We start from the raw sequence: 25,958 nt of genomic DNA, 5'->3' as shown, positions 1-25,958 counted from the left end.
TAGACAATCATAGTAACGACTTAAAGTAGCCTCTTCTGGGGACATATAGAAACCAACAGTTTCAGCTCACCCAGCCAGAAAGAATCGTCACATTTTTATCCCAGAGAGAGAACCTGGAGGCCTCCATCCAGGGCTGGATGGAGAAATGCACTACCAGAAGGCTAATAATCTGGAAATGCATAAATAGGTCAATTTTCCTTAAATATCTGTTCAACATGGGATTGAAAGCAACTCGATTTAATATTAATAAGAATTACAAACCTTTTTATGTTAAAAATAAGATGTTTATTACATGCACTGAATATAACATAATTGGAATTGCCAGCCAGGAGAATTTTTGAAATAACATTCAAGGGCACAACCTTACCTCAAGGGAATAGGACCAATTTAGGTTTTAAAAGTTATATAAGGAGCTACTATTGGCTGTGTTAATTGGCATTATATTTTTCATTTAAATACCTCTTTAAAATTGACATCCACAGAGCTCTTTGGCTGGCCTGCCCCAAATCCAGACCCACACTGTCTCTCTGGCCACTCTTCTGCTGTTGTTCTTTGTCCCAATTCCCCAAACCCGGCACACTTTCTCAGCCCCACTCTCTATCACTACCTCTGCACTTGTTATTCCACTCCCTTATCCACTCCCCAAACCAGTATCATGTCTGTCTAGAGCAGGGGTCCCCAAACTACGGCCAGCGGGCCGCATGTGGCCCCCTGAGGCCATTTATCCAGCCCCCCTGAGGCCATTTATCCAGCACCACCGCACTTCCGGAAGGGGCACCTCTTTCATTGGTGGTCAGTGAGAGGAGCATAGTTCCCATTGAAATACTGGTCAGTTTGTTGATTTAAATTTACTTGTTCTTTATTTAAAATATTGTATTTGTTCCCGTTCTGTTTTTTTTTTACTTTAAAATAAGATATGTGCAGTGTGCATAGGGATTTGTTCATAGTTTTCTTTATAGTCCGGCCCTCCAACAGTCTGAGGGACAGTGAACTGGCCCCCTGTGTAAAAAGTTTGGGGACCCCTGGTCTAGAGTCTACACAAACAGGCTTCTTCCTTTGCACTCCACCATCTTGGCTGCTTCTCCTGGCCTCATCCACGTGGCCTTTTTCTGCTCTCCTCTCTAATGCTAATCTCAGCTCCCGGTCTGCCCCACTTTATAGTGTAGAAATTAAAACCTTCAATCCAATATACAAACAAGGAAGTCTCTGATACAAAGCCACTTATCTGAGGCATAATGGGATTCCCCATGAGAGCGCACCACCCCACATCATCCAATCAGTCAAGGGTGTGGGAAAAAGCTTAGTCTTAAAACTAAGCCTTAGGCTATAACCACCCTGCCTGCTTACAGCCTGCCCCCCCACACCCAATGCAAACTATAAGCGAGCAAACATATACATCATATTTACAAACTTACTTGATCAACACCATTATTTAACATATGTTAAAATATGGTCATAAAAGTTATTTAATTTTTCCTCCATAACTCTAATGCTCTAACACAATTACCTTCCAGATATATTTTACATAGTTCATTTATTCATTCATTTCATAAGTGTTTATAGTATTGAAAGAAGCCTGCTGCTATACACACATCTGTAGTTTTAATTATTAACAGCATATATGTTTTCATGCTTATCATCCAGTTTTTCATACTCATTGTAATGATCATTGTCAGTATTGCCTCGCCCCCGCGGGGAAGAATGAGGACCGCTGGCGGATTGCGGATTGCGGATTGCGGCGTGCTAGCCCACTCCGGGCCGTGCTGTCGGAACGCGCAAACCGCGGAACCCGTGGAGGGAGACGTGCGAGTGCCGGAGGGCAGTCGCGGGGACGCCAGTAGCTGCCGGACCCGGAAGTAGGAATTGCCACTGGCGGTCCCAGGAGCGGGAGCTGAAGCGGGAACCGCGGAGGGGCTACGGGTGAGAGGCAGGTGGCGGGTTCCTCACCGGGCGGCTCAGGGATGTGGGAAGCGCGGGCCTTTCTTGGGCGTGTTGCCCGAATGCTGGTCAGGCCTCGAAGGGCACTAGCCTCGCGTCTGGGAATAGGATCTCAGGCCGGGGTTTTTGAATTCTCTCCGCCTCTTCCCTGGAGGAGATAAAACCCCTATATCGGGGCTTGTTGTGGGAGTTCGGGAAGATGGTGATGGTCCGCCAGCGTCTAGCCAGGTGTCTGGAAAGAGCAGGCGCTGCAGTTAATACTCTTCCTCATCGAACCCTCCTGTAGTTCTTGAAGATGGGTTCTGTTATTCGAATCTGTCGTCACAGGTAGGAAACGGAGGCTCAGGGAGGCCGTGCAGAGGTCTGGCCAGGGTTGGGCCCAGGTCGGAAAGGCTCTACCTACAGGCAGGTTCCACTTGCAACCACAGGGCCCCCATCGCAGTGTTGAGGGTGCCCAGACGTTCTCTGAGTTGTTGATGTAGATGAAGGAATTACTTTAAAGTGAACAGATTAACTAGAATCAGGGGCAGTTGTTTCCTTTTTTGTGTGTGTATTTTTCTGAAGCTGGAAACGGGGAGAGACAGTCAGACAGACTCCCGCATGTGCCCGACTGGGATCCACCCGGCAAGCCCACCAGGCGGCGATGCTCTTCCCCTCCGGGGCATCGCTCTGTTGCGACCAGAGCCACTCCAGCGGCTGAGGCAGAGGCCACAGAGCCATCCTCAGCGCCCGGGCCATCTTTGCTCCAATGGAGCCTCAGCTGCGGGAGGGGAAGAGAGAGACGGAGAGGGGGAGGGGTGGAGAAGCAGATGGGCGCTTCTCCTGTGTGCCCTGGCCGGGAATCGAACCCCGGACTTCTGCAGGCCAGGCCGACGCTCTACCACTGAGCCAACCGGCCAGGGCGGCAGTTGTTTCTCTCAGAGGCGAAAAGAAAGACAATGACCTTGTCTTACCTTTTTATCACTCAGCCTTTGGGAATAGGACATGAGAAGTCAGGCTAGTGTGGACTTCATGGCCAGTGAGCCCTAGGGTTCTTAGAGCCTTTGCAAAGGTCACCTGGCACTAGTCTGAACCTCACTTTACTAATAGTTTAAAAAATTACAACGCTGGCCTTGTAGGGTTGTTGGTAAGATTAAATAAAGTGTTTATAGCAGTAGTGTGCCTAGTACAGAGGAGGAGCTTAAGAAATGGTTGTTTCTTTCCTTCTTTTCCTGGCTTAGGTGTTTGGTGAAGTTACTAATGTGGGAAATCCTAGGGTTCAAATGCTATTCAGATCACTCTAGACCAGTGGTTCTCAAACTTTTTGAAGTTGGGGTGCATTTAAAATCCTACAAATAATTGTAGGCATGCTATATACAAATTTCTGAGAAATATGTTATAATAATTAAGTCAAATATTAAAGAAAATAATATATAAAATCGAAGCGTGCTTTTATGGTAAACGAAATAAGTACGACAAAATTAAATTTATTCTGACATTAAAAAACATTTTTATATTACGTTTTTTGTGTTATGTTTTTAGAATTCGCAAAAAAGAGGGGTTAAAAAATTTTAAAAAACAAAAAAGTTATCTCTCTCTATATATAGATACGTTCTTAGTAAGATTTAGTAAATTCGGCAGGTCCTGATGCTAATGTGTTAAATTTTTTTATTCTTGTGTTTATGAGAAACATGAACTTGATGTATCCTAGCGATTTCTTCAATGTTTGGACATATATTTGAAAGGCAAACTCTCATTTTCTCGTCAATACATTGAAGAATTCTTCTCTTTTTACTCTTAAATGTGTTAGTGCAGAAAACCCCCACCATATATATCATCTTAACTTTACACCAAACAAAGGATAGGAGAAACTTGCCTCCAGTCTTTCCGGGGAATGTGGTGGTACAATCCAGCACCACAGCTTAACAGCCTTTTGCAACCTACTCAGGCAAGTGAGGTGGGAGGTTGGGCAGACTGTCAGCTTACAGCCAATTCCCCACACCTCTGTCCCCTCAAAATCTAAACTCCAAAAACCCTGTTGGTTTTTTGGTCCCCAACAGGCACATATTTCTCTGGAATACCATAGGGCGCACCTAGAAATCTTCTAGGGCGCACACTTTGAGAACCACTGCTCTAGACTTTCACTCCCAAGCTAAATCCACTTGTTTATAAGACACTGACATGAAAAGACTTTATATGCAAACTGATTCCCAGAGGACACATATCATTGTGATATTGCTGGTGAGTTGACAGGGTAATAACAGGCTAACCTACTGCTCCCTTCCACTTTCAGCCCTTCTAATTACAGTCCCAGTTTGGAGTGTGCTGCCAACATCCGCTTAGCACTTTCTAATCTCCCTTTTTGAAATAAGAGGACAAACTGCAGGCTCAGAGCTTTGGCAGGCAACAAAATCGAACTTGATATACCAGAAAGAACCTAGTTTTGGCCATTGATTACAGCATTTTAGTTCCTATGAGGCTATAAAATTTCCCTTTTTTGTATATAAACTTTTAAAAAAAGCAAAACTTAAGTGAATAATAATGTTTTGCCAGTAAGTCAGAAAAGCATTAGGATGGTATATAAATGAAGTTTGCAAACCATTGCTTTCAGCTTTTGTTCTCATTGGCTTCCATTTTCGATTTGGGAATGTGCCTTAATAAAAAGATAGGGAAACCCTAAGCTTAATCACAGAAAATTAATCGTAATTACAACTTCAGAAATCTTTGAAGAGGTGGAAGGAACCTGATGCAGTTTAAAACAAATGTACCTAGCTGGAAGTAAGGAAGCATGACTTTCACCCCGATTTAACCAACTTCCTGGGTTACCTTTAGAGAATCCTTTCTCTGAGTCTTAGTTTGTTCTTCCTCCTTGGGATGATTGTGCTGGAACATCACCAGGGCCCTTTCCCCAGGATTTCATGATTCCATATCCTTAAAGAAAGTGTTATTTTTTTCCTAATAAAACTGATACCAGAACACTATGAAGTATTTATGCAGGATTGAGATATAAACTGTTGAGCTAGATTATGTGTGTGTGTTTAAGATTTTATTTATTGATTTTGGAGAAAGGGGAAAGAGAGAAAGGCAGGGGAGGGGCCAAGGAACAGGAAGCATTAACTCACAGTTGCTTCCCCGATGTGCCTTGACTGGGTAAGCCCAGGGCCTGGAATCAGCTATCTCAGTGACCTCAGCATTCCAGGTCATTGCTTTATCCACTGCACCACTACAGGTCAGACAAATAATGTGTTTCTTTAGAGCCAGAACTGCTGAAGACTGGCATGTATCAAATATGGATTAGCAACTGCACAGTCTAACAGTTGGACAGGTGATCTGAAATCCGGACTGATACTAATGTACCTTTCTGTGACTTCCAGTGAGTGTTGGGAGGGCTCTTTAAGGAAGAGTTAGTGTTTACACTGAGCCTTTGGACAGTTGAGCAGCATTCTCCAGGTTTGCAAGAACATTCCAAGCAAAAGGAACAGGAACTTGAAAATGTGTTTTTCTTTAGATGGTGTCCAGCTTACTTGGCCAAAGTATGACCTGCAAAACAAGGATATGGTGCAATAGGCAGGAAGGTAGATTGAAACCTGTTGTAAAGGACCTTGTGAGCTCTACGGGGGACCAGACCCTTTGGCTAATGGGTCTCAAGCCTGGTTGTAGGTCAGAAGGACCTAGGAAGCCTGGGCTGGACATCTGCATTTTGAAAGTGACACAGGGCTCAGCTGAGGTGGAGGTGCCACTGTCAGCCTGAGGGAATACACAGAACTGGAGTAGGGGAGGAGGGCCAAGCATCTATCCTGCCCTGGTCCTGGCCCAGGTCCAAAGGCCCCAGTATCATCTTTCTGACATAGATTTGGGGATAAAATTGACCTGAGATCATGGGGGTCACCTTTGTTTCTCCTAAATGAAGCCAAATTTCTAGTGTCCTCTCTGAGCCAGATCAGTTATCTTGAGCAGTTGTTTGTGAGATGTCTTGAAGTTTCCCTAATTTTTTTTTCTTGCCTGGGGTTTGCTTTTTTTTTTTTTTTTTTTTTTTTTTGGTTTTAGAGAGAGAGAAACATCAGTGTGTTGTCCCACTTTATACATTCATTGGTTGATGCTTGTATATGTCCTGACTGGAGATCAAGCCCACAACCTTGGCTTATTGGGATGATACTCTAACCAACGGAGCTACCCAGCTAGGGTTTTTCGTTTATTAAAGTGATATTCCTTGTTAGCAAGTGGCATAGGTTCCATTGTAAGCATTGCTATTTTCTGTGTGTCTTTTCTTTAGGAGTCAGTGTTGATCATAGAGCTGGGCTGCTGAAAGGCCTTTGCTGAACTTTACTGTCATTTCCCTGAAACTGGAGCCAGCTTGACAAGATGAAGACTGTGTTCATGGTTGCAGAAAAGCCATCCTTGGCCCAATCCATTGCCAAAATCCTTTCTCGAGGTAGGGAAGACCCACCCTGGTATCTCTCTGGCTTTGATCTGTAAACGTGGTCATTCCTATTTTACCCATTTCTTTTTCTGAAGTGCGACTCTCCCCCGCTGGAGTAGCCTCAGTTCAGGACAGTAGACATTTATGAAGTACCTTCTGTTGGTCACTGTGGGTTGCATTTACTGCTGCAGCCAGTGCGAGCCAGGTCTGGGGCTCCCAGAAGGCACAGGCACTGTTCACAGCATAGCAGCAGGTACAGACAGGCCACTGTAAGAACACCAGGCTGGTCAGGGTTGTTGATTGCAAGCACAGAAACCACCCCTGGTAACTCACACAGATAGGAAATTCACAGGAAGGAGGAAGACAGCCATGACCATACCCTGATCTAAGTCTGACAAGGCTATGCCACAGTCATCATTGCCACAAGACCCTTGACTCCTGATTGCTGCAGCTTCAGTCCCTAAGTGTGGTATCCTTTAACCCCCAAAAAAATATTTAAAGAAAAGAAAAAAAAAAGAAGTTGTCTGAAAGAGAAAGGAGACCTCAGAAGTAGTACTTGGTCCCCAAAGCTGAGAAAGTTTGGCTGAAGGGCCATTAGTGGGGAGCATGAGACAACATCGTGGGATTCAGTAATTGTTAGGTGCCTGGGGATCTCTCAGTAAAGTTTGAGAGAAGCGAGGCAGAAATCAGATTCAAGAGTGAACACAGAAATGCAGATAAAGACCCTGAGAGTATCTGCTCTGGAGAGTTCAGAGGGGCTACTTCTGCCCCCCCAACCCAAGACTGTGTGGTGAGCACACTGTGCTGGCTAGTTACCCACAGTGTTTTCCCTGTGAGCCGCAAGACCTCTCAGAACCAGTTGCCCTCAGTGGCCTGAGGAATGTTATCACTACTCTGGGGAAGAGGGACTCTGGCCCTCTGAGAGGCAGTGATGAGGCCTCAGGCCTCTGAGGCTGCTGCAGCTCCCTGGAGCAGCCCTCGCTGTGCTTCTCCTCTGCAGGGAACATGTCTTCACACAAAGGGCTGAACGGAACTTGCTCAGTGCACGAGTACACAGGGACCTTCGCTGGCCAGCCAGTCCGCTTCAAGATGACGTCCGTCTGTGGTCATGTGATGACCCTGGATTTCCTGGGTGAGCCCCTACCCATCCTCCATCCCTCTGAGGGAAGCCCTGCATGGTATTTCCACAAGTCCAGATGGAGCCAGGGGAGGGCTCCTGGCAGAGGAGTCCAGAACCCATGAGTTCTGACACCAGCAGGTTGTAAAAAAGTGACCTGCGGTCCCTGGGTGAGGCACCCAGAACTCAGGCTTTGGAGGTCAAAACCCATAGGTCCCCATCCCAGGAGCACTGTTAGTTACTGCATGGCCTGTGAACCTTTCTGTGCAGACTGGAGATGATGCCCACCATGGGGGCCTGGCCTGAACAGGTACGTGGGACAGGGCTGCTGTTCCTGATGAGTGTCACTATTGCTCAGCAGTCACTCGATGGCTGTCATCATCACCCTCATATTGTTATCCATCATCTTGGAATGGCCAGTATTAGTGAGTCATTGGGGCAAGGGGCAGAGCTGTGTGGCTGACAGGACTCCAGCCTGGGCTCTTTTGTTTTGTTTTGTGACAGACACAGAGAGACAGAGGGAGGAACAGATAGGGACAGACAGACAGGAAGGAAGAGAGATGAGAAACATCAATCCTTTGTTGCAGCTCCTTAGTTGTTCATTGATTGCTTTCTTGTATGTGCTTTGACCAGGGGCACCAGCAGAGCGATTGACCCCTTGCTCAAGCCAGTGACCTTGGGCTCACACCAGCAACCTTGGGCTCCAAGCCAGTGACCTCGTGCTCAAGCTGGTGAGCCAGGACTCAAGTTGGCTGAACCCACGCCAAGCGTGTGATCTCAGGGTTTCAAACCTGGGTCTTATGCATCCCAGTTCGATGCTCTCTCCACTGCACCACCGCCTGGTCAGGCTGGCCTGGGCTTTTAACCACACACCCTCCACTGGCTCATAAGGTGGGACTGGGCCTCCATGAGTTTTCTGCTGCTCATGAGTGAAATGGATCTTACAGCAGTGCCATCCACTTCCAAACTGTCTGTGGACTCAATGTGACAGTAATAATAGAGTGCTTAGCACAGGGCCAAGCACATAGCAAAGCTTCAGTACCTCAGTGATATCAGTGACATCGATTCAGTTGTGTGGCTGAGCATTTGGACCCTGAGCTTTACCACCAGCTGTAGGTGGGGAGCTGGAATTTGAACTTGGCTGTTACTGACTCCAGTCTCCCAGGCTGCAGGAAAGGGGGCCTAAAAGAAAGCCAGAGTGCTGACCATGTGAGTGCCAAGCCCTGAGTAGTGAAGTAGGTAGATGTTTCCAATATGAGGCCCAAAAAGTGATTCTCCACAGGCATCAATGGAGTGCCCGTTGTGTGTCCAGTCAAATGCTGGTTGGGGGAGAGGGTACAGAATCCAGGCTGGAAGAGAAGACGAAGGTATGTGTGGTATGGTTCAGTGCTCTGGCAAAGTGAGCCAGGCCAAGAGTGGTGCCGTCTAGCCACAGGGACCATCCTGGAAGCAAGACTAGAGTGTCATCCCTGCCCAGTGGTGGCTCCCATGGGTGGTGAGATGTGGTGTCAGCTCAGCAGCCAGGAGGAGGAAGGCTCTGTCTCTGTCGAGGTTGCCCCGGGCAAATTATTCTCCCTATTGGTGAGACAGCCACCTTATGATGGTCTTGGAAGCCAAGCTCTGAAGTGTGATTCAGATGTCATTGTGCCTGTGTTTTATAGGAAAGTACAACAAATGGGACAAAGTGGACCCTGCAGAACTGTTCAGCCAAGCCCCGACGGAGAAGAAGGAAGCTAACCCCAAGCTGAACATGGTGAAGTTCCTGCAGGTGCGTGGGGTTGATAGGCACAGGCAGGCAGGAAGCCCTTCCCCTAGCTCTCTGTCCAACCCCCATCCCTGGAGGTATTTGACCCCAGCCCTAGGGCAGGCCTCACAGCCTTTTTTTTTTTTTTTTTTTTTTGTATTTTTCTGAAGCTGGAAACGGGGAGAGACAGTCAGACAGACTCCCGCATGCGCCCGACCGGTATCCACCCGGCACGCCCACCAGGGGGCGATGCTCTGCCCCTCCGAGGCGTCGCTCTGCCGCGACCAGAACCACTCTAGCGCCTGGGGCAGAGGCCAAGGAGCCATTCCCAGCACCCGGGCCATCTTTGCTCCAATGGAGCCTTGGCTGCAGGAGGGGAAGAGAGAGACAGAGAGGAAGGGGGGGGGGGTGGAGAAGCAAATGGGAGCTTCTCCTATGTGCCCTGGCCGGGAATCGAACCCGGGTCCCCCGCACGCCAGGCTGACGCTCTACCGCTGAGCCAACCAGCCAGGGCTTTTTTTCTTTTCTTTTTTTTTTTTTTTTTGTATCACAGCCCTTATTGTGAGCACCCTGAATTGGCCCAAGAGGCACCTTTCAAGCCTACTCCTCCCAACACTACACTGTCAGACACCAGAATTATTTTTAAGTAGTTGGTGGTAGTGGTTGTTTTTCTAATTTTAAAACAAATGCATATACATTGTGGAAACTTAGGATATATAAATAAGTATAAAGAAGGAAAATCATAATTACACTACCCAAGACTACCATTATTAACATTTAAGGTTGTGTCGTTTCAGTCCTTTTTCTGTGCAATTTTCGGGGTTAAGATCTTAATGCATTTTTTACGTTTTTTTTAATCCATAAAACGTTCTGAACTAAATTCTTTTCTGAGTGGCTAAACCAGTCTAACTAGATAGTTCCTCTGCTTAGCCTGGGCCCCTGCTCTGGGCACCAGGCTTCCTAAACAGCTGGGGTGAGAGTGGGTCGGGGAAATGACTATTCTGTGATTGCTCTGCTCCCTGAACTGGTGAGAATGCTGTCGGTGGGCGCTGCAGGGGGGCAGCCTGTGTCAGGTGCAAGTCACCTTGTGCTTTGTGGCAGGTGGAAGGCAAAGGCTGCGACTACATCGTGCTATGGCTGGACTGTGACAAGGAAGGGGAGAACATCTGCTTCGAGGTGAGGGTGGGGTGGACCCCACTATGGTCCTCACTTTTGGCCTTCTGCCACCTGCCCCAAACCATTCCTGAGCCCAAAGCAGGGAGTCAACCACAGTGGCTTAAAAATATCTTTTATCCTCCTTAATTTTGGAAATTCTTTAGACACTTTAAAACATACAGACTACTAAGTTGGATAGGGTGTTACTTCACCTTCTGGGGACACATTGTGTGAGCAATGGTAAAAGAAGAATTGCAAGATGGCTTTGAATTTCAGATGGGACTGTCTCAAGGAGAGAGTTGGTTTTCAGCATTTCAGGCTACCCAGCACCTTTCAGGGACCTTAGATCAGTGCCAGTTAACACCCGGCAACCTCCCTCACTTCTATCACATGCATTATGCTTCTCACTTCCCACCTGCACGCATCTTCTCCCCACCCAGGATTCTCTCCCAAACTTGCCTCAGGCTGGTTGTGACTACACATGTCACCTGGTGCCCCTCGGGCTGTGACTATTCAGGTTGCCCTCCTGCCTCTGTACTCGTAGCTCTCACCAGGGCTTGGCATGTCTCAGGGCTCAGGAAATGCTTCCAGCATGATGGGAACTTGGGGCACCCCACATTCCAGCACAGCACCCTCCATCCCTTCCCAGACACCCCTCTCCTGTCCCTTCCCCTGCAGGGCTGCTCCTCTCCAGGGGATCTTTGTGGCTGGGGGTGAAGAATGGTGGTAGCTCATGGGGCTTTCTCCCTTCAGAATTGAAGCCTCTTCCTGTAAAGAAGCTGCATGGCCAGGCTTCAGCATGACTCCCCTCCCACTGCACGGCCTTCTTAGTGAGTCTTGACTCTAGGACCCCTGCTGTGCTTTGTCCCTGAGCCACCCACATCCCCCATGATGTGGATCATTAGGGCCTTCCCACTCCTGCCCTTGGCTTTTTCCTCTGCATCCTTTTCCCTTTCTGTCTTTTCTCTAGTCCCTTACAACTTCCACCCACCCCTTCTAGCATTCCCTCCTCTAGAAGAAGGGGAAACTGGGTCAAGAGGGATAGATTTGGCAACTCTTGAGTTCCCTCATGTCCTTGGCAATAGCATTTCTTAGTTTGTTAAGATGGAAGCAGGAGATAAGAGAGAGGGTATCAGCCTGCAGGATGGTAATAAGCAGGGGATGTTTGAATAAATTTGTAGACAAAAGGATGGAAGCCATGTGGCAGGAGTATGTGGAGAGACGGAGGCTTCTGAAAAGGGAGAGAGACAGAGGAGGCTCTAGCAGGAGTGAAGAGGGAATCTCACACACACAGCTGGGGAGGCTCAGCCCTGGAGAGGACATGGGCCCCTAGGTGGAGTGGAGAGGGAGGTAGAAACTTTGGGAGTTGGAGGGAGTCACATCCAGCAACCTCTCCCAGGTCCTGGATGCTGTGCTACCCGTCATGAATCCAGCCCATGGTGCTGAGAAGACGGTGTTCCGGGCCAAGTTCAGCTCCATCACAGACACGGACATCTGCAATGCCATGGCCCGCCTGGGCGAGCCTGACCACAATGAGGCGCTCTCAGTGGATGCCCGGCAGGAGCTGGACCTGCGCATTGGCTGTGCCTTCACCAGGTGCTGGCTGCCCTCTCTTTGGCAGAGCCCCTGCCCTTTGCTGTTCCCATCTTCAGTTCTGGGCCTGATTAGCACCCCAGAATTGTCAATATTTTTAAAAACCCTGCCGAAAACTGTCTAAATAGACCACCACTTGAAAAGCAGTGTGTCTGTCCACACTTTGCATGTCTTGAGAAGGTAGAGGGAATGGAATGGAATAGAAGGATTTTCTAGCCCAGGACAGTCAAGATGTCTGCTCTTCTTTCCCACTTTGTCTCTTTCTCTGTTCTGTGTACACACACATCTCCCGGCCCCCGTGCTGAGTGTGTCCTCTTGTCCTGTCTTCTGAGCAGGGAGCAGCCAGCCCACCTTGGCCTCCTCCCTGCACCTACCAGCTAGCCCATCCCAGACTCCTACCCATGGTTAATGTTGGTGTCTTGAACAAACACATGGTTGAAATATCTTTCTTTCCCCCACCCTCACCCCTACCCCCCTTGTAGGTTTCAGACTAAGTACTTCCAGGGGAAATATGGCGATTTAGACAGCTCTCTCATCTCCTTTGGGCCATGTCAAACCCCTACCCTGGGATTCTGCGTGGAGAGACATGACAAAATCCAGTCCTTCAAACCAGAGGCCTACTGGGTGCTGCAGGCCAAGGTTCTCTTTCCCTTCTCTGTTTCTGCTGGGTCTTTCTAGGTTTGGGTGTAAATTCTGAGAGTTGCCATCATCATTATCATCATCACCATCATTGTCATAGTCATAGTCCTGCATAGTCCCCCTAAGGCCAAGGGCTCAATTGTGGATAGCAGTACAATGGAGGGAGGCCAGAGAGGGTCTGCAGGATGCCTAGGGAAGGGACCCCAGCTTTATGGAGAGGCGGGTAGGGCTGGGCCTGGATGTGTTGAATTTGGATAAATGCGAATGAACTCAGCTTTGATGATGTGGGGTAAGCTCACCCCTTGGGGCCATCAGCTGCCACGGTCAGGTCCAAGGACTGACTTTCAAACTTTTTAAGGTTTTGGAATCCCTTCTCTAAATAAAAGCCTCCATGGAAGCTTTTTGTAAGATTTAGAACATAATACAGAGCTCCTCCGGTCAACATAGAGCCAGGGGCCCAGGTTGAAGCCACACCTAGTATTGGCCAGGCATTAGGCTGTGGGCAGGATGTGTATGAGGTGGAAGCTCCGACATTCCTCAAGGACAAATCAGCCTCAGCTTTGGACTCCCCTTGTGAGACTGCCTAATATCAGGGAGAGGCCAGTCATCAGAGCATCCCCACTTGGGGAGGACTTGCATAGCTCTGCACCTGAGTTTCTGCACACCTGCACAGGCATGGCTGTGAGACTTTAGAGCCAGGGCCATTTTGCTCCCAGACGAGGAGCAGCTTCATCTGCCCCAGTTCTGTTCTTGGGCAACAGATTCATTTGGATGCTTTCTCTCCTGTGTTCTCCTTTTGTTCTTCCTGTAGGTTAACATTGATAAAGACAGAGCTCTCCTTTTGGACTGGGACCGAGTACGAGTGTTTGACCGAGAGATTGCACAGATGTTTTTAAACATGACCAAGCTGGAGAAGGAAGCCCAGGTGGGCCTGCTCTACCCACATCTGTCACCTTTGCTTAGGTCAGGGTAGGAGTGGGATACCTCTGGCTGGAGGAATAGCTTGAGACCTAGGATCACACCTTTCTCAAACACAGACATCTTTTGGAAAGAACAGTTATATATACAGTCCTACTGAATTAGTTCTGCCCATTGCAGTAATTGCAGCATGTTGCATATCTGCTCTGGATCCTACGATGTCCTACTCCTGTGACCTGCAAGGCCCTTTCTATACTTTCCTTTCTGTGTGACTCTGTGGGCATCATCTCCTTTGACAGGACTTCATTTCACACAGATGTCCCTGTTTTGTGACATCTAAAGCTGGCAGCTCCAGAGGGCTCTATGTCCATGGCCATGAACTCACCAAAGATCACACAGCTAACACAGACAGTTCTGGGATCCCAACTTCAGTCAGCTTTCATGGCCGTTGTGGTGCCATATTTCTTACTCAGGGTTTTATAAATTGGAAGGACATGCTGCTTGGCTGTTAGGAAGAAGGTGATGTCACCTGGCAAGGGGCTGGCAAGGGGCAGTGGGGGGATGGCGGGCCAAAGGCCATTGCAGTAAATGCCCTGCAGTTGTGACAGCCACTGCCTTGTCCTTCTTGAACCTTCCTTTGGAGCCCTCTTGCCTACCCGTGCAGGTGACTCAGGCCTCCAAAACTTCTAAAACCATGCAATGCTTTTGTCCTTGCCCACGTTACTATGCCAATGTCTCTGGCCCTCACCCTTGTGATCCAGCCTTCATGGCTGTGCATATACAATTTGGCCTTGGTGTCTGCCCCACGTTTGTCTGTTTGGAATCAGAAGGCCCTGCTACTTGGAATTGGCAGGAACAAGTTGTCAGAGTTTAGTTGTCTGTGTTGCTTTTGCCACGGGCAAAATAGAGCCAATTCTCTGATAGCTGTTCAGTTAGAGCTTGAAAGTGATAGTTCACCAGTATTTTATTTATTTATTTTATTTATTTATTTTATTTATTTATTTATTTTTTTGTATTTTTCTGAAGCTGGAAACGGGGAGAGACAGTCAGACAGACTCCCGCATGCGCCAGACCCGGATCCACCCGGCACGCCCACCAGGGGCAACGCTCTGCCCCACTCTAGCGCCTGGGGCAGAGGCCAAGAAGCCATCCCCAGCGCCTGGGCCATCTTTGCTCCAATGGAGCCTTGGCTGCGGGAGGGGAAGAGAGAGACAGAGAGGAAAGAGGGGTGGGTGGAGAAGCAAATGGGCTCTTCTCCTATGTGCCCTGGCTGGAAATCAAACCCGGGTCCCCCGCACGCCAGGCCGACGCTCTACCGCTGAGCCAACCAGCCAGGGCCCACCAGTATTTTATTTAAACTGCATGGTGTTTACAAAAATTTCAAAATAGTTGCCGACATATATATATATATATATATATATTTTTTTTTTTTTTTTTTTTTTTTTGTATTTTTCTGAAGTTGGAAATGGGGAGGCAGTCAGACTCCCGCATGGGCCCGACCAGGATCTACCTGGCACGCCCACCAGGGGGCGATGATCTGTGCTCTGTTGCAACCAGAGCCATTCTAGTGCCTGAGGCAAAGGCCAAGGAGCCATCCTCATTGCCCGGGCCAACTTTGCTCCAATGGAGCCCTGGCTGTGGGAGGGGAAGAGAGAGACAGAGAGGAAGGAGAGGGGGAGGGGTGGAGAAGCAGGTGGGCGCTTCTCCTGTGTGCCCTGGCTGGGAATTGAACCCGGGACTCCTGCACACCAGGCCGACGCTCTACCACTGAGCCAACCGGCCAGGGCTGCCAACATTTTAAAAATATTTTTTCTTCCTTTTTTTTTTTTTTACAGGGACAGAGAGAGTCAGAGGGATAGACAGGGACAGGCAGACAGGAACGGAGAGAGATGAGAAGCATCAATCATTAGTTTTCCGTTGCGAGACCTTAGTTGTTCATTGATTGTTTTCTCATATGTGCCTTGACCGCGGGCCTTCAGCCGACTGAGCAACCTCTTGCTCGAGTCAGTGACCTTGGGTCCAAGCTGGTGAGCTTTTGCTCAAACCAGGTGAACCCACGCTCAAGCTAGCAACCTCAGGGTCTCAAGCCTGGGTCCTCTGCATCCCAGTCCAACGCTCTATCCCCTGTGCCACTGCCTGGTCAGGCTAGTTGCCAACATTTTTAAATTATAAGATTTCACGTTAAAATCCTGATTTCCAGCTTCCTTTGGCAAATTAGAAGATGCAGCAATACCAGCAGGCCCTGATGGCAGCACTCAGGCCTGAGACAGCCTGCGCTCTGGGGCCCTCATGACCCCGCTGCCATCCTCAGCGCCTCGCTGACGCTGCACCTGTCCAGTTTTGAGTCTGCAATCCCTTATATTGCCTTTTCCCCATTCCTCCAGTTTTCCTTTCTCCTTAGAAAAATCTTTTCTTTTTTTAATTAAAAATATATTGATTGATTGATTTTAAAGAGACAGAGGAGTGGGGAGTGAGAGAGAGAGAGAAGGAAGCATTCATGTGTTGTTCCACTTAGTTGTGCATTCCCTGGTTGTTTCCTGTATGTGCCCTGACCAAGGATCAAACCTGCGACTTTGGCATTTCAGGGTGATGCTCTAACTAACTAAGCTAACCGGCGAGGGCCTAGGAAATGCTTTAGAAAATTAATATTTTTCTTTTTTCCTTCCTGGGCCTGAATAAACATTCAAGTCTCAAGAGCATTGTGAGGAGTGAATTTGATAAGCAGGGAGACCAAAAGCATGGAACCAGACCTGTCGCCCGTGCATTCTGATTCTTTCTCTTGTGTCGTTCCCCTTCCTCCCACCCTCCTCACTGAATCTGTTCTGTCTTCTAGGTGGAAGCCACAAGCAAGAAAGAGAAGGCCAAGCAGAGGCCCCTGGCCCTGAACACCGTGGAGATGCTGCGGGTGGCCAGCTCTTCTCTGGGTATGAGGGCATTTCTCTAAAGCCCCCAAAATACTTCTTGGAGCAGGCACGCAGCGACCCTATTCAACACCAGTGTAGTACATGGGGGTGCAGGACAGAGCCGGCCTTACCTCTGCCAGCATTCTCCCTCCATGCTCACTGCGCCAGCACACATCTCCTCATGTGTTCACCTGTGCAGTGTCCCCTCTCCATGCAGTATCACTGGGGCTTAGAGAGAATCTGAGTCTCCTGCCGATTTCCGTTCTTTTACATTCCAGAGTGAACACAAAGTGAAAACAAATGAGAGAGGGTTCCATTCCACAGGCTGTTGGTTAATACTCAACAGCTTCTTTGAATTTACATGGGGAAAACGCGGGCCATGTCACCTTACTCAACATCTGAGAAGCCTCTGCCAAGATTGAACACATGGCAGGCCACCAGTAGGGCCACCCATAAGGCAGGTCCTCACGTGCCCTCCAGAGGCATTAAACCATGGAGTTCAAGCTCCAGACACAAACTCTGGTCCAAAACCTGCTCAGCCACGTCCTTCCTTGTCCCAGAGCTTTAGTTTCCTCATGGGAAAGAGGGTGACTCTAGTTAGTACCCATCTCTCTGGGTTCTTGTAAAGATTAAGTAACTGAAATAGCATATCCTAACAATAGCAGTGATAATGATTATCACTATCAGAGAGGAACATCCTGCCCGTAGCATCTCAGAGCAGCTTCTCTGGTACAGGGGAGTTTAAAACCCATCTCTCCTTTCTGGGACGGGTGCTATAGACTTTCTGAGCCTTGTTTCCATAGTAGTGAGAAGGGGGTTGGGCTGGAAAGTTGGTGGCCTCCAGGCATTGATGGACTCAGGAGCCCACGAGCAGTGTCCTCTCAAGGAAAACCAGCAGGGATCCTCAGAAAGTTAACACTGAGTGACCTAGCTGAGTGCCAGCCTCTGCTGTTCAGGGAGGAGCAGGAAGATGAGCCCTCTGTCCATGGCCCTGGAGTGCCATGAGGACAGAAATACCCAAGGGGCTGGGAATGGAGGGCATGTACTAATTCTGGTGTCATAGGATGTCAGCAGACCCTGAGGTGTGGTTATGGTTCCATGACAGAGAACCATAAGAAGCAGGGGGTCTGAAGCCACATTTGGTCAATAAAGCTAGCAGTATCATGAGGTTGACACTGAGCATCCCTGTCCTGGGTCCACCCTCCTAGCTCATAGATTGGGGACCTCAGCTTTGGAGAAGGCACAGACACCTAGTTAGTAGCTTTGTTCTGGGCATTGCTCACTCAGATTCACTATCACCATATAGGAGGCCCTGTCTGCCTTTGGGAGAGCCTGAGTGGCCAGGCCTATGGGCAGGTATCTGGCCAACCCTGGTATTCCGGGCCAGCTGAGCCTCCTGTCCCACAGGTATGGGGCCACAGCATGCCATGCAGACTGCTGAGCGGCTCTACACCCAAGGCTACATCAGCTACCCACGAACCGAGACCACCCACTACCCCGAGAACTTTGACCTGAAGGGTCCTCTACGGCAGCAGGCCAACCACCCCTACTGGGCCGACACGGTGAGTGGAGCCAGGTCCTGCCCTCCATACATACTTGTTGCTAAGGCCTTGGGACAGAGCTCAGGACTGGCAGCAGCTCCCTGTAGGTGGGATGGTGACCAAGCCCAGACTCACACTCTGCTTTGTTTTCTGTCCCTCAGGTGAAGCGGTTGTTAGCTGAGGGTATCAACCGCCCACGGAAAGGTCATGATGCTGGCGACCATCCTCCCATCACCCCCATGAGGTCTGCTACAGAGGCCGAATTAGGTATCAGGTGATTCCCCCACCATTCCCACACACATTTATACACTCACACAATACACACACACTTCAAACTTCTGGGGAGGGGAGGGTAAGAAGCTACAATGACATGGGACCTTTCTATGGTGTCAGGCCCCATTGACAATGTAGAGATTCTCTCTTGCCCCCATCCCATCTGCCCCTGGCTGTGGCAAAGTAGGCCACCTGAAAGTTGTGCTTCTTCACCATAGGATGAAACAAGTGCTGATGGCATGTGTGCCTGCATGCCAGGTGCAGGCACTGCCAGTGGGAGACCCTAGAACAGAGAAGGCCAGGCAGGAGGTGGGAGGGTGATGTGAGTGGGCGGGTCGCTAGGGAAACAATGGGATGAGACTGGGACCGAGTGACGGGCTCTATCCTTGGACTGGAGCAGTACTGGTGGCCACATGCCAGGAGAAGGCAAAGGAATGGACAGCCATGTGGGTGGAGGCCTATCATTAGAGAGGGACAGGCCAGGTTCCTGAATAGCAGTTCCACCTGGGAGCAAGGAGGGATGGGAGCCATGGCCATGATGGAACCACCAGGATGCAAACGACTTGCTTTCCTTGCTATGGGCTTCCTTCTCTCTTGGGCATCCTGTGGCAGGGCTGCTCGAACCAGCATCCTGGCTGGTGACCAGCGTCTGTGCTCACTGCAGGGAACGAGGCGTGGCGGCTCTATGAGTACATCACTAGGCACTTCATTGCCACGGTGAGCTATGACTGCAAGTACCTCCAGAGCACCATTTCCTTCAGGATCGGACCTGAGCACTTCACCTGCACCGGGAAGACCGTAATCTCACCAGGTAAAACTGCAGGCCTCGCTCTGCTCCTGCTCACCGTCACAGATGGATGGAATGTTCTCCATTGGGCCTGGAGATGGCAGCCCAGGGTCTGAGGCAGCACCCTATCTCTCTAGGCTTTACTGAGATCATGCCCTGGCAGAGCGTGCCCCTGGAGGAGAGCCTGCCCACCTGTCAGAGGGGTGACACCTTCCCCGTGGGCGAGGTGAAGTTGCTGGAGAAGCAGACAAACCCACCCGACTACCTGACGGAGGCTGAGCTCATCACACTCATGGAGAAGCATGGCATCGGTAGGTGCATCCACTAGCCCACCCCCTCGCCCACCTGAGACCCAGGCCTGAGAGTTCCCATCCCAAGACCAGAGCCCAAGAGGCAGTGCTTCCTGAGCTGCCCAGGGATCCTTCCATGTCCAGCATCTGGCCAGCTGTGCCAGGGAGGGTGGCAGCAGGCAATATCTCACCAAGGCATCCATGTCAGGGCCTGGCCTGGCCTGTAAAGGCTGAGATGTGCCCTTCTGCACACTGACACCCAGGATGCCAAATGATTTATTTACAGGAAAAGCACAAAAGTCAGATCAGAGTCCTGAGTCCACACAGCCAACCTGGTCTGTTCTGGACTCAGGATGAGGAAACTAAACTCACAGGTGCTACTTCCCTGTGAAGGAAGCAGAGCCCAACAGGGGCCAGAAACTCCAGCACAATAACCAGGTGAAAACGGGCAGCCCAGGGCAGTTTACTGGCACAGAAGTAGAGTTACCGATGCTTGCACCTCATGGACGAGGTGGTCTTGCCCAGTCCTACGGCCTAGGGGCTGTGACCTGTGTCCTTGCACTGCCCAGTCGTTGATGTGCTATCCCAGGTGACCAGGTCCCTCCCAGTTGATGGGCTCTGAAGTGTCATTGGACAATCCAGGCCGCTGTACCTGGGCTGGGCTCCATTACTGACAATCCTACAGGTGATTGCCAGGGAGCAGCTCACCTGAGTCTGGGGTCCTGTGACAGTGGTGATCTCAGCAGGAGAGCTGAGCCTGCTTCTTCTTGAGGGCCTGGCAGCCTATGATCGGTCCTGCCACGGCAGTCCTCAGTCTGCTGTGAGGTGTGGCACTGCTTCCCAGCAGCCTCTGCCCCTTTCTGTCGACGGGACATCATGGCTTCTGGCAACCACACACTAGATATCAACCCAGACATCATAACCAAATTTGGTTTGCAGCAGTGAAAAAGGCTCTTGTGACCTTCTGAACAAGACAGTGGTCGAGGTTGGCCCTTGTCAGCCAGCACCCCCAGGGCTCTATAACTGGCAAGAGCTTTCCTGTGGCAAGAATGCAGTGGGGAGCTGGGGAACCCACTGAGCCACACGGGCCTGGTGGACAGGCAGCAACAAGCACAGCACCTGCCCCACAGTTCAGATCCCTGTCCCCACCTCATCCTGTGAACATGTACCTTAGCAGTCTCCTTAGCCTCCAAGCACCCACTAAGGAGGCTCCTCAGCTGTGGAAGCAGTAATGGCACCATCTAGCAGTGCCAGGTGACCTTGAAGTCCCATGGGGAGGTGTATCCCAGAACTGGGAGCCTGCCCTGGGGACTGATCACCAGGAAGTGGGCAAAATAGGGCAGGTTTTAGGCCCTGGCCAGTTGGTTCAGCGGTAGAGTGTCGGCCTGGCGTGTGGGGGACCCGGGTTCGATTCCCGACCAGGGCACATAGGAGAAGCGCCCATTTGCTTCTCCACCCCCCCTCCTTCCTCTCTGTCTCTCTCTTCCCCTCCCGCAGCCAGGGCTCCATTGGAGCAAAGATGGCCTGGGCGCTGGGGATGGCTCCTTGGCCTCTGCCCCAGGCGCTAGAGTGGCTCTGGTCACGGCAGAGCGACGCCCCGGAGGGGCAGAGCATCGCCCCCTGGTGGGTAGAGCGTTGCCCCTGGTGGGCGTGCCAGGTGGATCCCGGTTGGGCTGGGCGCATTTGGGAGTCTGTCTGACTGTCTCTCCCCATTTCCAGCTTCAGAAAAAAAAAAAAAAATAGGGCAGGTTTTAGAGAGGACAATTTGGCAGTGAGTATGTGGGCTCCATGCTTGGGACTGGGGCTCTGGCTCCAGAATGGGGTTAGTGCCACAGGACAGAGGCAGGAGAGGCCAAGGAGGTCTTAACAGATGTGAGGGGCAGATCAAATGAGCGTTCTGCACTTGGCAGAGTTCCTTAACTTCTCTGAGCCTCTGAAGAGTGGGAATAAGCACCTGGCACTGGGAGTAAGCATCCTGGAGTCAGAAGATGAGGTTGGTGATGTGGTGCCCAGCACAGCGCTGGCCAGGAGCAGCACAGGAGGGACAGAATGAAGGGGCCATGGCAGGTGGGGATGAAGGGGGCCCACAGTTGGAGGGGGAGTGTCGGGCAGGCTGAAGGACACTAGAGCCTGGCTGTGTGTTGCAGGGACAGACGCCAGCATCCCCGTGCATATCAACAACATCTGCCAGCGCAATTACGTGGTCGTGGAGAGTGGGCGTCGACTTAAGCCCACCAACCTCGGCATCGTCCTGGTGCATGGCTACTATAAGATCGGTGAGTTTGGCTGGCTGGTTCTCCTAGGCTGCTCCCTAGGCTGCAGCTCTGCCTTTGTGAGCCCAGAGCCTCCCTTACCAGACCCTGCAGTGAGCCGTGGCTCCCACTGCAAGGGTGCTGCACTGGCCACCCCAGGACCTGCCCAAGCAGGGGCTCGCTCAGCATGATGTTGAATGGACAAGTGCAAAGGATCTGAAAGGGAAGGTGAGGGCTCTTCCCCACAGATCAACTACTGGCAGGTCTTGGATCCTCACTGCAGTACTGTCTGCTATGCCCCCTTGAGCCGTGAAGAACCTAGACGTGGCCCAAGGACTGCCAGGAGCACATCTGTGCCACAGTCCTAGAGACAGGTGTCCCTGGTGACTCCACACAGGATTTTCTAGGTGGGAGATCAGGAGAGATCTAGGGTGTGGGGGCCAGCCTGGTACCTTGTAACTCTGCCGGAATTGCCATAGCGACCATGACTCCTTGTGTGAGAGTGCTCACAGCTGTGTTTCGCCACCTGCAGATGCAGAGCTTGTGCTCCCCACCATTCGCAGTGCTGTGGAGAAGCAGCTAAACCTGATCGCCCAGGGCAAGGCCGACTACTGCCAGGTCCTGGGCCACACCCTGGATGTCTTTAAGAGGAAGTTCCACTACTTCGTTGACTCCATCGCAGGTGAGGTCTGCCTCTTCCCCGCCCCTGGGTCAGGGCTCTCACCACTCCATGTGCCAAGGGCCCACTTGGGAGACCAGCCTCTAGATTGGTTGGAGGATGGGGCAGTGTGGGGCATCACTGGGCCCTTGTTAGGTTTAAAGAGCCAGTATATTCGTGCCACATGCAGGGCACACGCCTCGCCTGACACTTGGGACTGCAGCTTGCCGTTCCCATCTCTGACTGGGAAATCCTACCACCCTCAGGGCAGTGGACTGTTCACCCACAGGTCCTCCACCCGCTATGGCAGCATCCCCTCCAGCCCAGCTGTTTATACCTGCTGTAGGCCAAGAGGGTTGACTCCTGCATGCTTGCTTTCAGGCATGGATGAATTGATGGAGGTGTCCTTTTCACCTCTGGCAGCCACAGGCAAACCCCTGTCACGCTGCGGGAAGTGCCACCGGTTCATGAAGTACATCCAGGTAGGTGGTCGGTGAAGGGCTATGTCCACCGGTTCTGGCCTGCAGTGCCCTTGGTCATAGACTTGTATGAGTCTTGTCACCTCTGTAGGTCTCCACGTTATCCTCAGTTATACAATATAGTTTCTGTTCTAGTTGTCACATCAGAATGACTAAGAGGCCTAAAGCAACCTTGTCAACAAACACTCAGTGTCCCCATGACTCCAGGAACACATAAGCTGTTACACCACTTACACACTGATGTCCATTGTTTCCTATCAATATGTTTCTTGTTGTCATGGTCATTAACATACATAGCAGGATTTTGGAACGGCCTGTCTTCATAGATAAGGCAAGTGTCCTGAGACTCATGTCCTGGATCCTTGCCTGGCAACATATTATATGTTATGTGTTGTATGTCATGTATAATATATTACACATTACATGTTATATATCCTGTATGTGTATTAAACCTGTGTGTATTATGTGTGTTCATGTGTATTACATAGTATTATTGTGTGCTATCTGTTATATGAGTTACATATTATGTGTTGCATAGGACTTACTGTATGTTATATTTAACGTACTACATTCTATGTATTTGGTGTTATGGAGGGAGTGAGAGTGGGTAGGAGAGTCAGGTGGCCCCAGCAACCCTGTGCCTCTCCCTTGGCGTTACTATAGGCCAAGCCAAGTCGCCTGCACTGCTCCCACTGTGACGAGACCTACACACTCCCCCAGAATGGCACCATCAAGCTCTATAAGGAGCTCCGATGCCCGCTGGACGACTTCGAGCTGGTCCTGTGGTCATCGGGCTCTCGGGGCAAGAGCTATCCACTGTGCCCCTATTGCTACAACCACCCACCCTTCCGGGACATGAAGAAAGGTGAGAGTACCTCCTCCCTTCAGCTGCTCCCTCTCAAGCTGGCCTGACCTTGTCCCTCCCCACCCCTCACCCCTGCCCCGATATCTGTGGTCTCTATTTAGCATCAGCTACTTGCCTGACATCATGCTTGACTCAGGGTAGCCCTACCCTGAGCCTTCCCATGCTACTGGTGCTAAGATAGGAGACCCTCAGTGTACCTGGGCACAACTCAGGTGTCAGCCAGACCCTCTGCCTTTCTCTCTCTCGTAGTTGTGCAGGTGACTATGGTAAGCTCCCTCAGGATCTGGGCAGTGGGTATACTGTACCCCTTTCTGGGCTGGGATGAGTGAAGGATGCTGTAGGTCGAGTGTGCCTTCAGCACACCAGTGTTCTCCATCCTCATTATTCCTAGAGAAAGGAGAGTGTCTCTCCAGGTGGAGCCGAGAGACTGAGCCAGGAGTCACGGGGGCCCAGGACCCACAGTGCTCACTCTTAGCTGTGCTGTCTTTACAATCTGGGGTGTTGCTACCCCATATAATAGACAGGAATGAGACACAGGGAGAATGGGGCATCTGCCCACACCCCCAGGGGTCTGAGTTTACCCCTCCTGACTCCAGCCTTGCCTGTGTGGCTGGCACTGAGGCCCATCCATGCCCTCCAGCAGCTTCCAGGGCAGCCAATGACCCTAGATTGAGGGCCACACAAAGCTGCTTGTAACAAGCGATGGAAGCAAAGTGCAGGGCGGATGGACTTGTCTGGAGACCCACAGCAAGGCCTTGTGGAAATGATGTGAGCCAGGGAGAGGGGTGTTTCAAAGGGCAAGGAGGTTGCAGATGAGCCAAGACCGGGAGCACTCCAGAGCACAGGCCAGTGGGAGCAAAGCTGAGAGGAGCACTTTCTGTTGGGACGGGAACCCTGGACTGTGAAGCAGTGAGAGGCCCAGGGCGGGGTAGGGGCTGCAGCACCAGGTGGGTGGGGCAGGTATGCCTCACAGCTGTCCTCTCCCCCCAGGCATGGGCTGCAACGAGTGCACGCACCCCACATGCCAGCACTCACTGAGCATGCTGGGCATCGGCCAGTGCGTGGAGTGTGAGAGTGGAGTGCTGGTGCTGGACCCCACTTCGGGCCCCAAGTGGAAGGTGGCCTGCAACAAGTGCAACGTGGTGGCACACTGCTTCGAGAACGCCCACCGTGTGCGGGTGTCCCCCGACACCTGCAGCTCCTGTGAAGCTGCCCTGCTCGATGTGGACTTCAACAAGGCCAAGTCCCCACTCCTGGGTGATGAGACACAGCATATAGGCTGTGTCTTCTGTGACCCTGTCTTCCAGGAGCTGGTGGAACTGAGGCACGCGGCCTCCTGCCACCCCATGCACCGAGGCGGGCCGGGGAGGAGGCAGGGCCGAGGGCGGGCCCGGGGCCGGCGGCCTGCTGGGAAACCCAGTGCCAGGCGACCAAAGGACAAGATGTCAGCCCTGGCTGCCTACTTCGTATGATGGCCTTTTTGTTCCTCACCTAGGCTCTAGACAGTTGTCCTTTGGGTCACAGAAATCATTAAAACGCTTTTTGTCTCCTTCAGAGCAAGCAGCTGGGGACCTTTTGCCAGTGTGAGGACCTTTTACTGTGTCCTCCCCACCCATCTCCTCGTTGCCCCTCCTGTCCTGTCCCCTTGCCTCTCTGTCCCTTCAATTCTGCACTCACCTCCTAAGTGCCTACAGGGAGGAAACCGAGTGTATACCTGGGAGGGGTGTCCCCGATGCCTGTGAGGTGGGAGGGAGGCCCGGGGAGGAGATGGGGCCTGGAGAAGTGCTGTCTGGACCGGGCCCTCACTGCAGCCCACTGCTCAGGGTCACACTCCACAATCCTGGCGCAGCAGCTGAGCAGGTCTGTATGTGGGGCCTCAAGTGACCCTGACATTCTCCAGGCCTGTTCTAATTCCAGTTCTCAGACAAGCCCTGATTGTCTCTAGACAGAGGCAGCCAGTAACTTACTGGGGGAGCGGGGTGGGGTGGGGTGGGGGTAGGGCCATGGTGAGCAGTTCACATGCCAGGTGTAGAAAATAGTCCATAAGCCATAGCATCCAGTGGTGCCTACGTTCCAGCGGTAGGCTGCTTGCCTACCTGCTGTCCTTCCTGTGCCCCTGCTCCAGCCATGAGGCAGAGCACCTGCTTTAGCAACCACATGTCGTCTGAGCTTGGGAAACTGCCCCTGGCCATGTGGCAGCAGGAACTCAGTAAACGACTTTCCAGGCTGTTCAGTTGGGAACACTTGTGCAAGGAGTAGATAAGTGTTTCACGTGGGTCCTCCTATATTGGTAGTAGATTGACAGTTAACACTAGAATGTATATGACTCTGAGAGGATCCTTTGTTGATAAACCTGTGGCTTCACCTGGCATTCCATGAAGGAGCTGCACCCCCAGGCTCCCTCTTC

The 25,958-nt window shown here is 51.0% G+C and overlaps 1 protein-coding gene across 5 annotated transcripts; it reads left to right on the top strand.

Moving 5' to 3' along the window:
- Positions 1 to 1,839: 1,839 nt before the first annotated feature.
- TOP3B (DNA topoisomerase III beta) lies at positions 1,840 to 25,132 on the top strand. 5 transcript variants are annotated; one of them, XM_066365461.1, is made up of 18 exons: positions 1,840 to 1,920; positions 6,191 to 6,349; positions 7,338 to 7,469; positions 9,116 to 9,222; positions 10,300 to 10,374; positions 11,753 to 11,949; positions 12,429 to 12,585; positions 13,397 to 13,510; positions 16,337 to 16,427; positions 17,814 to 17,968; positions 18,109 to 18,214; positions 18,885 to 19,031; positions 19,145 to 19,318; positions 21,445 to 21,573; positions 22,082 to 22,231; positions 22,589 to 22,689; positions 23,350 to 23,551; positions 24,542 to 25,132. In XM_066365461.1, exons 2-18 carry the CDS (start codon positions 6,280 to 6,282, stop codon positions 25,021 to 25,023), a joined length of 2,589 nt encoding a protein of 862 aa, XP_066221558.1. In that variant the 5' UTR covers positions 1,840 to 1,920; positions 6,191 to 6,279; the 3' UTR covers positions 25,024 to 25,132. The 5 variants fall into 5 exon arrangements, with proteins under 5 accessions (XP_066221558.1, XP_066221559.1, XP_066221560.1 ...); XM_066365462.1 differs by having other exon boundaries at positions 1,853 to 1,927; XM_066365463.1 differs by lacking the exon at positions 1,840 to 1,920 and adding an exon at positions 1,957 to 2,265.
- The last annotated feature ends 826 nt before the right edge of the window (positions 25,133 to 25,958 follow it).

This window comes from Saccopteryx leptura, chromosome 2 (genome assembly GCF_036850995.1).
Source record: "Saccopteryx leptura isolate mSacLep1 chromosome 2, mSacLep1_pri_phased_curated, whole genome shotgun sequence".
Taxonomy (NCBI): Eukaryota; Metazoa; Chordata; class Mammalia; order Chiroptera; family Emballonuridae; genus Saccopteryx; species Saccopteryx leptura.
This window is presented reverse-complemented; position numbering and strand designations above follow the sequence as displayed.

Coding starts and splice junctions, on each gene's coding strand:
- TOP3B (XM_066365461.1), top strand. CDS start 6,280: ATGAAGACTGTGTTCATGGTTGCAGAAAAGCCATCCTTGGCCCAATCC. Junction 6,350..7,337: donor TGCCAAAATCCTTTCTCGAG/GTAGGGAAGACC, acceptor TCTCCTCTGCAG/GGAACATGTCTTCACACAAA. Junction 19,032..19,144: donor GAAGACCGTAATCTCACCAG/GTAAAACTGCAG, acceptor CTATCTCTCTAG/GCTTTACTGAGATCATGCCC.